Here is a 12752-nt window from a genome sequence, read left to right on the forward strand (position 1 = left end):
CCAGACGGCTCTCTTTCTCTGCCTGTTTAATACCTCCAACACACACACTCACAGTTAATAACTGTATTGCAGATCAGCAGTAATCATCTTGACATCTTTGACCTCTGTGGGACTTTGTCCTTCTCTTTCCCTCCATCAGTCCTGCACTAATCCCCTGTGGAGTACAGACACATATGGTCCTCATGACCCCCTCTATCTCTATTGCTGACTCTCGGTCTGACTGTCAATCAATAGGTTCAGACATTCCTGGGGCTTCTATGGTGATAAACTACAAAGAACAAAGAGTATATTCAAGAAACCTTCTATTAAATATTAAATAATTTATTTGCAATTTTCTATTTTACATTATGAGTTACAGACATGCAAAGATGTGTTTTGTGAGTGAACAGACTTCCCTTGGGTGTTGCATAAGAAAGGGTGTAAAAACCTGCTAAATTAAACATCTACGACAGCTGCCTGCTGTGGTGATCCCGTGAGATTAAGGAAAAGCTCAAATTAGCGTAGGTATTATAAAATAGGTGGAAACGAGATCAGTGAAAGGGAAAGAAAGAAAGCACAACAGAAGTCAGATTATGTGTGAACATTCAGCTGTATCCACACAGGGAGCGATTCACAGTGATGTGTGACAAGAGACCGCAGACAGTCAATCTGACATTTGGTGACTTCAAGAGACTACAGGTGAATGAAACCTCGGCAACTGTTAATACAAGTCAGACTTTTTTTTACTCTTCAAACTCCACATTATGTGTATTGGCCTTTGGTCTTTACCAAAGTATGGCTTTTATTGCGAAAAATCCCATTGCTGACAATGGTCGTTCTTAAAAATTCATCGAAAGAACCACATTTTTACAGCAGTTCACTGGTAGCAGCAGATCACAGCTGCAATATTAAATTTGAACAGATACTCCAGGTCTTCTTCAGTTTTAATTCCAACTCTGTTTTTCACTTTTTGAAAGGAAAAAGAAATCAAGTACGATCCATTTGTGGCAGCAGTCAGGAAGTGTGTGCTAAAAGCATTTTTGTAACCAGAGGAGCCAGAAACATCTGCTTATCCTCTCACTAATTTTGCCTCAGGATGGAGGGCTGTGAGTTTGCGTCTGTGACTCGGTGTCCCAGTTCTTCCCTCGGTTCCTCTTCCTGTTCCTTTCCGCCATCACCAGAGCGGCCACCACGGTGACAAGCATAGTGACAGTGATGACGAGTACAGTAGCGGTCTCAGCCACGCAGAGTTGGCTGTCTACCCAGGCCAACGAAGCCCCCATCAGCTGCGGAGGGTCCTGGCATGTCACGTTGCGGTAGTCGTCAATGTGGAGGTGCCGGACGTGTAGGATCTTACTGAAAACACGATGCAGCTCACAGTCACAGCTCCAAGGGTTCCCTGGCAGGGAAAGAAGGAAGGCAGGTATACAGAGTTCAATTAAACAAAGAATGCAAACCTTAAAATTGTGTGTCAGAGTGTTGAGTCAGAACTTGATTGTAGAAGAGGGGGTGTTGATCAACATCATCTATTTTATATTGCATGATAATCAGTCCAAACGTTTTAAACATATTTCAGTCTGTTCCGTCAGTTTCTGACATGGAGAACAATGAATGAAATAGAATTAAAGTATTTCTGCAGACCTGACAGCTGTATGTGTGTTGCTGTTGTATGAAGGCTGATGAAGGTCTTAAATTTGAGGTTATGCAGGTTGTTTCCCTCCAGATCAAGAACAGCCAGGCTGTACAGAGGTGCCAGGGCATCAGTATCTATCTGAGAGATGTTGTTGTTGCTCAGCTGGAGTACCTAGGAAGACAGACAAACAGGTACTAATTAGAAAGGCAGACATACAGAATAATGAAGTCATCGAAAATGGTGTGCCACAGGGATCTGTTTTTGAGCCACTTCTTCTTACAATAATTAGACAATTCTTCCAAAGCAGCACATTAAAGTGTGCATTAATAGGTAGAGATATCATAGTACTTTATACTTTATAACTAATGATGAATTTCAAACTTATCATTATTCAGTGTACCAAAACACTAGCTGTCTTACGTGCAGATGAATTAAGACATGAAATAAGATTCATTTACATTATTATACTTTTTAGAGGCTAAATCTACAACAGTCCACAATCAAAAAAAAACTTTGAGGTACCAGTTTATTTACCCATTTAAAAAAAAGTCTGTTCACCTCCAGTCCAGGCAGCATGTCCAGGCTCCCATGCTGCACCACAGTCAGTTTGTTGTTGTGTAGATAGAGTTGTCTGAGCCGGGAGAGGCCTCTGAACACGCCGGGGCCAACAGACACCAGTTTGTTATAACTCAGGTCCAGCTTTTCCATGTTGTCCAGAAACTCCAGGCTGGCAGCAGAGAGACAACGAGAGCGTGAGACAGTGAGAAGATACTGTGAGAGACAGGCAGAGAGAAGCTCTGTGCTGAATGCTACTGTCTGTAACTGTATTCGCTATATAAATCCAGTCCATTATTATTATTAAGACAGCTCCTGGTCTTTTGGATCACTTTAAACATATTCCTGTTAAGCCAGACGATAAACAGAAATATGGAAGCTGATGGAAAAGTGAGATGGAGTTTCACGGCACTCTGATGACCCACAGATAGCCATGTACCTGTATCCAGATAGATAATGCAAGATGTTGTGCTCCAGTCGCAGTTCTTTGAGAGCAGGCAGACTGGATGAGAAGTCCACAGGGAGAGTTTTTAATTTGTTCCAACTGAGATCCAGTTTCTCCAGAAAGGACAATGAGAAAAATGCCTATTCAAAGACAAAAAGCATCAATTAGGTGTGCTGTTTCAACTTTCCTACTGTCAGGGACCTGGGTCTGAGGGTCCATGAGCAGTTTTGAACTTGTTTATTTGTTGCTGTGTGTACCATGATTTTGTGTGGTGCTTGTGCCCCTGGTTTCCCTTTGTATTGTGTATGTGTGTGCGTGTGTGTGATGTCCTGGTTTTCCTGGACCACCAGGCCTAGTGGGTGTATCCTGTTGGGAGGCTGGCCACACCCGAGGAGGAGTAACACACACACCTGCAGCTGATAAGGATCGTTAGGGGAGCTACATAGCAGTGTGGCTGAGTGCTTCTCAACGCTGGATCATTGAGTGACTTCACGTTAGTCTCTTTGTCAGTTAGAGAAGGTTAGTCTGCCGCAATTGTGGTGTGTTCTGACAGCTGCCTTTTTGTTATTTCTTAGGTGGTGTGTGGAGTCGAGAGGGCAGTGAGCACGGGGTGCTCGAACACTGCCGAGCGCAGACACACTGGGCACTACTCTGGGAAGAGGACACAGCACGGAGTCGGGAATGCACTGTGTCAGTTTACTTCACTGTAAATAAACACACTGCTTTGCATCGAAGAGCCCTGCCTTTGGGTTCTAATTTCCCCACATCCCCACGGTCTGCCAGCGCGACCGTGACAGATTCAGTTTTTATATGACATATCAGTGACTGGCAGTGATGTAGTGGTAAACACATTTCCTTGCAGTCCATGTCTCTCATTTCTGTTATTTTCTGTAAATGTGTTTTTTAAATATAAAGTATTATTTTTTATATATACAAGTCGATTTCTATACAAATACAAAGTTGCAATTTATTTTCTATCTATCTGTGAGCTGCAGACAGATAGTCAGTCACAGGCAAAGAGGCAGCGTACATCCTGGACCAGCACCAGCCTGTTTCAGAGCTTTCACTTAGACACAGACAACCACCCACACTCACATTCACACCTAATGCCAATTTGGGATCTCCAGTTAAGCTAACTTACTTGCCTTTGGCCGTTGGGAGGAAGCCAGAGTAACCGGAGAGCAGCCAACCCAACCCTGGAGTATTTTCCATGCTTGTGATAATTTGCTTTAGTTACATATTAAATCTCTAAAATACGTCTTCGTATTATCCTTACAACTGTAATTGTGCAACATTTTCAGATGCATAAATAGTTTTTCCACCACTTTGTTCTTACCTGTGGTTGGATTTCCTCTATCTGGCTGTTGGTGAGCACCAGCACCCGTAAGGACCACAGTCCTTTGAAGGCTTGAGTGCCTATCACACTCAGATTGTTTCTTCCTAGCTCCAGCAGCCACGTGCCGTGCGGGAGACCCCTGGGAACGTGCTCAAACCCACGGTCGCGGCAGTCCACCAGGTCAGCATGCTCATAACAAATGCACTTGTGTGGACACAACTTTGAGCACTGAACACATGGGAGAAGGGACTGCAGGGAGTAAATGGCAAGAAGGAAGAAGAGATGTGTTGTGGAAAGAAGATTCATATTTCCCAGGACAGCTGAAGGAGGGTCAGGAGATTTTAAGAAGCAGAAAGCTCACTGAAGGGCGGGAGTTTAATTCTGCTGTTCTTTTTCCCAAACCTCGCAGTCCATGTCAAAGCAGCCAAAGTAACTGGCAATAGAAAGAAACAGAATATATTTTCTATATCAGAATATAATACTATACTCAGTACTAATAATAGTGTAGTCTTCACTGGCTCGCTGTTAAATCCAGAAATGAATTTAAAATCATTTTCTTTAACTGATAAAGCTTACAGATATCTGTGAGCTTCATGAAACAACCCCCCTGATCCAGTTCTCCCTTATTCATGCTGTAATCAGCTCAGGCTGCCGTGGAGAAGCACTCCGAGAGCACAAACCTCCACCAAGGTAGCTCACTGTCTGGACAGCATTTACTTTTAAGGGAATTGTATTGTTTTTTTATATATATAAGCATTATGTAGGATCAATAGATAATATGTGCTGATTTGTAAATAACTGGACATGAATAACTTGAGAGTGCCTAGTTAGTACATTTGTAACTGATAACCTGATAATGCTTTCTTTAAACATGTGACACATTTTGGGGTCAACTTGGAAAAAAGGCAGATGTGACATGTCAAAGTGAGGTCAGAGGTTATGGACGCAAACCATAATGTGATATTGAGAATCCCTGTGTATCCCTATATGCCTGTATGTGGTCAATTCATATAGTGGCAGTAGGAAACATCGTTTTAAAAGCTCTATATTATCATTATTATCGCTTTGGCGTTAGGATCAGTCTGTTGACCTTGAAGGGGAGTTTAAAGGTCAAATGTGACATGATAGTTCAAATTTTTATACAGTACTTACTATATATCGATAACATATTATATATGTTGATAATTCACACCAAACTTGTAAGAATCATAGTTTCTAAGGCTTTTTGCCAATTTTCCAGCCAATAAATCACTGAGTTCACTTTCACCCTATCCGCAGGTTTTATTAAAGACAGAATAACATGCACACATGGAAACAGTACCAAAGAAATTATGGCTTTTGTGGAAGTAGTAAGCTATATTTATAAAACACCTTTAAGAATAGAGGTGAGAAAAAAGAGAACTGTAACAGAGTGAATTTAAAAAAGAGAAGAAAATGTAAAGTTGCACACAAAAACTTACAAGTTTTATCTGGTTTTTTGTTTGTTTGGGTTCCTACTTGTCCTGACAGAAATGTTTGGATCATTAGCTGTTAATTGTTCCACTGTACTCATCAGTATACTGTACAGTTTATTATATCAATTCTGCCTCCTGCAAATGAAGGCACAGTTTATGACAGTTGAATTTGTATGCTTAGAAATTAAAACAATGAGCATAAAAGTTCTGAAAAGCTACGACATGATAAACATGACTTTCTTCATTTTTTTTCTGTAAATCTCCAAAGGACAGTTTTACCTAACAGGCTGTAGGACTACAGGGTAGGGCTGAACGATTATGGAAAATAATCTAATTGCGATTTTTTGCCCCAATATTGCGATTGCGATGCGATATGCGATTATTTTTTAAGGTCTTTGTCTTCTGTATTATTAAACAAAGACAAGCAATACATCATATAGTATGGCCAATACTATATTACATTAATTTTAAACTGTTCTTTCCTGGAAGACAGACCTCTGTTATGATGACATGAGGTGATGCATGAATTGATGACTGACATTTTTATTTAACTTCTTCAATCACAACAGTATATTTGAACATACACAATAGTTTATTTTTAGCTTACAAACATCTGAGCATAAAGTGCTGACAAGGAACCCTGGTGTAAACATTAAAATGAAAGTCAGTACAATGTGCAGATTGCAGAAATATACATAAACAAAATCAGTGGCTTTACCACACTCAGTTTTTCGACATCTGTGAACTACTAGACAGTCATTCAATTAAAAAATAATATTAAATAAATAAAACTAATAAATAAAAAATACACACATCTTACTGATCTCTGCAGTCAGTAACATTACACATAAAGTGCAAACATAATAGCAATTGTATAAACACACACACAAACACGCCTTTAAAGTTTAAAGGCGTGAAATTGGACGGTCTAGTTCTGATTAGCGTCACCGCTGTCTCGGTGGAGTTTAATAAACTCGGCCGTCTGCTTCTTGCTATCTAAAATATAACCAGACACTGGTGTAAATTCTCGACTGTCTCATACTTCTGTTTAATAAGTTTTCTGTTTGACGTTTAGTCAGCTGTGTGAAAACCAAGGAGGAACCCACCCGGGGGATTAATAAAGTTTTATTTTATCTAATCTAATAACTTTAATCTCAGCCAAACCGATTTACTCACGAACAAACAAAACACTGAAAAAAGCCCAACAATAACATTTTTAGGTTGTCTAAGTGACTTATATATCACGTTTAACCCGAGCAGCGAAACTCCGCGGTGATCTGAAAATGATGTGCCGGGAGTTGTGCCGTTCTCGGCCGCATCAGTAACCCTCGAGCTCCCGGCTAGCTGTCGAGCTGGTGGGTAGCAGACGCCTCTGAAAACGTCGAAGCACTTTTGCAAATATGGGATATCTTGATAAACCGAGCAGATATTTGATGTTTACACAGCTACTTTCTCGCCTGAAAATATGTTAAAAGTTTATTTTGTGACCCAGAAAGATTAGTATGAGTAATTTTAAAACTTAGTAGCGGCCGCCATTGCTGGAAACTGGAGTTTGGCTGGGCCGCGCTATGAATTCTGGGATATGGTAGTAATTTGGACAGCCTTATAATCGCAGTATAATCGCAGCCTTTGCGGTTAGAAAATTGCACTTGATCATGTCGCGATATTATCGCAAATGCGATATATCGTTCAGCCCTACTACAGGGATACGTCTTTATCTCGTCTCTCCATGCCTCATCCAGATATAGCTGCATAATCAGATCATGAATGAATTCAGCCAGTCTGATGAAACTGCTATTTTTTTACTGTATCAATTTTTTATTTTATTTGTTAGCATGTAGTTTTCTAATGCTTATTTTGGAAAAACAATCTCCAAAATAAAACATTTTCCATGGTAAAAAATAAGAAAATAAAGACAGCAAACAAAGAGGATCAATAAAGTTAAAGTTTAACAAGTGGGATATTTTTTATCAGTTATTTTGACAATGGATACCTGACTCACCCCTTCTGCTGCTGAAGAGCCAAAATATATCCATGCTAGCTCCTCAACTTGTACATGCCCTCGGCTTTGATGGATGATGCTGAGACAACAGGCAGAGGAAGGAAGGAGCGAGAGAACCAAAGACAGGACGACGATGATGCTGATGGAGCCTTCCAGTGCAGTCAGCTGCGATAATAATCCTCTAATCCTCTCCAATCGCCAAACGCTTTCTCTCTCTCACTGAACTCGTCTGATGTTTGTCATGGTGTTTCTCTCTCTGTCCACCCTCCCTCTGGTTTCCTAGGCATCGCTCCATCTGTCCCTTTTACCGACTTAAATATTATATAAAGACTTTTAACATTTTGAGAATATTGCGTGTGTGTCTCTGTGTATATTTTTGTGTGTTTCTTTATTAAGTAAGTAAAGAAGCACACAAGTAAGGATAAGTGCAGATTTAACTATGAAAATTCACTTGGGCTATTTATTAATTAATTATTACTTTAATACAAAGAGTCAGCTGTTTCTACAGCTTCTTTAGCTAGCAATGCTAGTGACTACTTGCAAATTTAGCCCCTATTAGCATCAATATAACAACTGATAAGAACTTCTAGAAATTGTTGCAGTCATTAATTCTTATACTAGATAAATTAGAGAGGAGAAGTACAACATGTTAATTTACTTAAGGCTCATAAATCACAGAGGAAAACTCTGGAGGTCTACAAGGTTCATTTCCTGGGCCTTGCAAGACAGATGCAGCTTACAGTTCTGAAAAGACAAGCCTTTGTGGAAGCTCCTTAAACTGCCATTCTTTTTCATGACCGGCAGGGGGCCAAATACTGTGGATATAAAAAATAGTTAAGATTGTAAAAAAGTCTATCCGGTCGTTAAGTGATGGCGTGGCGAATCCTACTTCCGGGCCTAAAGTAGTCTGCGTTTAATATGGCTTTTGTGTTGTTAAAATTTTTAATGTTATGTATTTTCTTCTATTTAATCTCAAAAAGCTCCTAAAACAGTCAGTGATCACTGTTGACCTCCCTCGGCTTTTATTACCGCTAATCATTTATTTAAGCTCAGTTTTTAAAACCTTAGGATGTAGCTACAGCCCAGCCCATGCAGCAGTTTATGAACGACTAACCTCGTATTGTGGATGGATTATCTCAGTTGTTCTCCTGGCTGAAGTTTGGTCCTTTTACAGCATCCTGCCTTGCGATTACATTTGTTCCTGACCACCGAGAACACTCACATTAACTTTTATCGAGTGGAAAAAAAGTTAGCTTGTTTATGTTATGTTAACATAGCTGTGTCGTAGTGATGTTCGATTCGAGAATCACTTTACTGACTCGTGAATCATGATTCACAAGCCCAACTGACTCACCCCTGTTGCTGTTAGCAAACTAATTCCATTAGTAGAAATATATCTAGCTTATAATTAAAATTGTGGGGGGGGAACAACAGCCAGTTTCGTAACAAAAGCATTTCTGCTCGGAACTGGAAGAAAAACCCCTAAGTAGAAGCTCACATCAAGAAAATAGCTCCTCGGTTCACAGTAGCATCGCGCTGCTAACATGCTAACACCACATTTGAGGTACTCACTAGTGATGTTCGATTCGTGAACGAATCGTTCAATAATCGAGAATCACTTTACTGACTCGTGAATCATGATTCACAAGCCCAACTGACTCACTGACTCATCCCTGTTGCTGTTAGCAAACTAATTCCATTAGGAGAAATATATCTAGCTTATAATTAAAATTGTGGGGGGAAAAACAACAGCCAGTTTCGTAACAAAAGCATTTCTGCTCTGAACTGGAAGAAAAACCCCTGAGTAGAAGCTCACATCAAGAAAATATCTCCTCGGTTCACAGTAGCATCGCGCTGCTAACATGCTAACAGCACATTTGAGCTACTCACCCCCTCCCTTCCTGTGCTGAATCGTAAGCATAAGCGAATCACTCAGGACTCGCTAACCCCCTCCCTCCTGTGCTGAATCAAAGAGCGAACGAATCACTCAGGACTCACTAACCCCCTCCCTCCTGTGTTGAATCATAGAGCGAGCAAACGAATCACTCACTCACCCTGTCACTACCCGGGTACGGATCGGGTAGTGACAGTGGTTGCCGCGGAGGGACTGGGAAGATGGCGGAGTGAGCGGTTCAACTTGAGTGGGCTCCGAGGCTTTTCCTGAAAAGAACCTCCTTTATGTCTTGACCGCAATCAAGTTAACCGGAATTAGAAGCAGACTAGTTATACTTCATCTCTAAAACTCAAAAACTTCCTCCCTGTGTTTCTCTCCGTCATTCTCGGCCACCTTCTCCGAAGCGGCGAAATGGCTAACATTAACAAAGATCATGGCTACCACCTAGCGGCTCTTCGACAGGCGTGCGACGAAGAAGATATTGAATGGATGGAACAGCAGCACGACTTATCACAAGACAGACCGCAAGCTGATCGTCACCACACACCAGTTAAAAGTCCAAATCCTAAAAAAATGAAGGCTAACGAATCGCAGACGCAAAACGAAGTTTCAAACACAGTTCTCCTCAATGCTATCCAAAAACTGGTATGTAAATTTGACACCCAAAGTGAACATTTAAAGAATTATGAATTCCAGTTGCAAGAAAACACCGACGCTGTAAGAAAAGTAAAGGAGTCCGTGGATGCTAATACGGAAGCTGTTAAATCTGTGGTGGAAGATGTGAAACGTATTAAAACGCAGATGGCGACGCTGAAAAAAGAGAACGAGGCTCTTCGTGAAATGTGTCTGGAGCATGCTAGATACAAACGGAGATGGTCTTTGCTGCTAACTGGCGTTCCTGAGAAGGAGGGGGAGAACACGAGAGAAGAAATAATCAGAATTCTGACCAAGATAATTCCTGCGAACGCCGAGCAGCTGTACAACACAGTGGATACAGTGCACCGGCTGGGTCAGAAGGGACGAGTTGGTGACAAACCCAGGCTGATTGTCATACAGTTTGCCATGAGAACTGTTCGAGACCTAGTGTGGAAGATGTCCAAGGAGGCGAAGCTCTGCAAGGAGATGAAGATTCGGTTTAGAGAGGACTTTTGTAAGGAAGACAGAGAAGCCCGCAAACGTCTGTGGCCGAGGGTGGAGGAGGCAAGGAGCAGAGGGCTCAAAGCTTTCCTGAAGGACGGATATGCTGTCATCGATGGTCGTCAAATCAAAGAATGAAAGAACTTTATAACGACCTAGATAAGAAGGTATAACTGTTCAACTAAATTTAAGCCGGTAACTTGCTCAATGGTCCCTGACTTTGACTGGGTCTATTAGTTAATAGGAGGTAAAATGTTCCATTGCCTTACTCTAGTTATTACAGCACTTTCAAGCAATATTCAATGGTTCTTTCAATATTTTCTTTAAATGTTCGAGGTTTAAGAAGTAACATAAAGCGTAAAGCGATTTTTCTTTTTTGTAAGGAACAGCCTAACACGAATTGTTTTTTATTTCAAGAGACACACAGTAGTAAAGATGATCATATATTTTGGAGAAAGCAGTGGGGAAGCGGTGATATTTATTTATCTCATGGTACCTCTCATTCAGCAGGAGTGGCTATTTTTCTACATCGTTTTAATGGAAGAGTTCTTGATCATAAAGGTGATGAGGAAGGTCATTGGTTAATGGTTAACATGGAGTTGGATGATACTAAGTACATTTTAGTAAATGTTTATGGGTTCAACAATAGAGCTAAAAACAGGAAATTGATTTCTGATTTGAAAAAAATGATAGAAGAATGGAAGATCATCTATTCAACTGAAAAAGTCGTTGTTGCAGGTGACTTTAATATGGTACCAGATGAAAAACTGGATAGATTTCCAACTAAATATAACTCTTCTCATTTTAACCAAATATTAATGGATTTCTCCTGCACCCTCAACCTAATCGATATCTGGCGTAACTTAAACCCAGAAAAACTGCAATACACCTGGAATAATTCTGAGCGCTCTCAATGCTCAAGACTGGATTATTGCTTAATAACTGGTAGTCTCTTCCCCCTATCATCCAACTGTAAGATTCTTCACTCCCCTGTTACTGACCATTGTGCCATAACACTTTCAATCTCCCCGGATAATAGATTATCAGAACCGAAGAATTCTCACTGGAAGTTTAACAGTAACCTCTTACGAAGCTCGTCTTTTTGTATAAAAATTAAATCATTGATAGGAGAGGTAAAAGCAATGGAGGATTTTTCTTCTACTAGTAAATGGGAATGGTTGAAGTTTAATGTCAGAAAAATTGCTAGTGAAGAAGGAAAATTAATGGCTAATAAAAGGAGACAGAAACAGGCTGAAATTACTGCACAAATAAGTTCATTGTGCAATTTATCACATCTGATAGAGGAAAACTCTATAGAACTAAACCAGTTGCAGTACAAACTAGATGAACTTTATATAGACAAAGCAAAAGGTGCCTTCATTCGCTCAAGGGCTAAATGGATTGAGGAGGGGGAAAAGAATTCTTCTTATTTCTTTAACCTGGAGAAAACTAGACAAACAAAAAAAACTATAATGAAGTTACAAATTAATAATACCCTGACTGAAGACCAACAGACTATAAACAACTATATCACAGAGTTCTATTCAGCCCTCTACACTACAAATTATTCCAGTTCGGAGACTAATTCTTTTTTTAGCTCTATCCATGGAAAAATTCCTCAAATTGACTCACACTTTAAAAATCTCAATGAGTCTGAAATCACTTTAGCTGAATTGGATGCTGCTGTTTCCCAAATGGTGAATGGTAAATCACCAGGTCCCGACGGAATCACGATTGAATTTTACAGATATTTCTGGAATGACATTAAAGATCTATTACTAGAGGTATTTAATGAATGTATAAATGATCAGATGCTATCTCCAACTATGAAACGAGGAATAATTTCTTTACTTCCTAAACCAAACAAGGACCCTATCCTTTTAGATAACTGGAGACCTATCACACTTCTTTGCTGTGACTACAAATTATTAGCTCATGTCTATGCCAACAGATTAAAAACAGGAATAACTCAAATAATAGATGAGACACAGTCAGCCTTTATAAAAGGGCGTCATATCCATAATCATACCCGTTTAGTATTAGATATGTTGGATTACAATCATTTAATTCCTCATGATAGCCTTATTTTATTTCTTGATTTCTTTAAAGCTTTTGATTCTTTGGAGCATAATTTTTTATTTAAAGCTCTGGAGGCTGTGGGTTTTGGTCCCAGATTTGTTAGTGTAATGAAAATGTTGTACAGAGATATAACAAGTAGTATTGCACTCAATCAGGGGTTTTCTAATAGTTTTAAAATTCATCGTGGCATTCGGCAGGGATGCCCTATTAGCCCGTTATTGTTTATTGTTGCAGCAGA

At 40.0% G+C, this 12752-nt stretch overlaps 1 protein-coding gene across 1 annotated transcript; it reads right to left on the minus strand.

Annotated features, from left to right (window-relative positions):
- Positions 1–414: 414 nt before the first annotated feature.
- LOC146670879 (uncharacterized) lies at positions 415–4349 on the minus strand. The gene is made up of 5 exons (XM_085405080.1): positions 3949–4349; positions 2607–2752; positions 2171–2339; positions 1621–1783; positions 415–1378 (listed from the first exon to the last, which is right to left on the minus strand). Exons 1-5 carry the CDS (start codon positions 4252–4254, stop codon positions 1071–1073), a joined length of 1092 nt encoding a protein of 363 aa, XP_085261206.1. The 5' UTR covers positions 4255–4349; the 3' UTR covers positions 415–1070.
- Between the last annotated feature and the right edge of the window lie 8403 nt (positions 4350–12752).

The sequence above is a fragment of the Rhamphochromis longiceps genome, linkage group LG4, assembly GCF_057381845.1.
Source record: "Rhamphochromis longiceps isolate RC_006_pf linkage group LG4, R_longiceps_female_GT1.1, whole genome shotgun sequence".
Taxonomy (NCBI): domain Eukaryota; kingdom Metazoa; phylum Chordata; class Actinopteri; order Cichliformes; family Cichlidae; genus Rhamphochromis; species Rhamphochromis longiceps.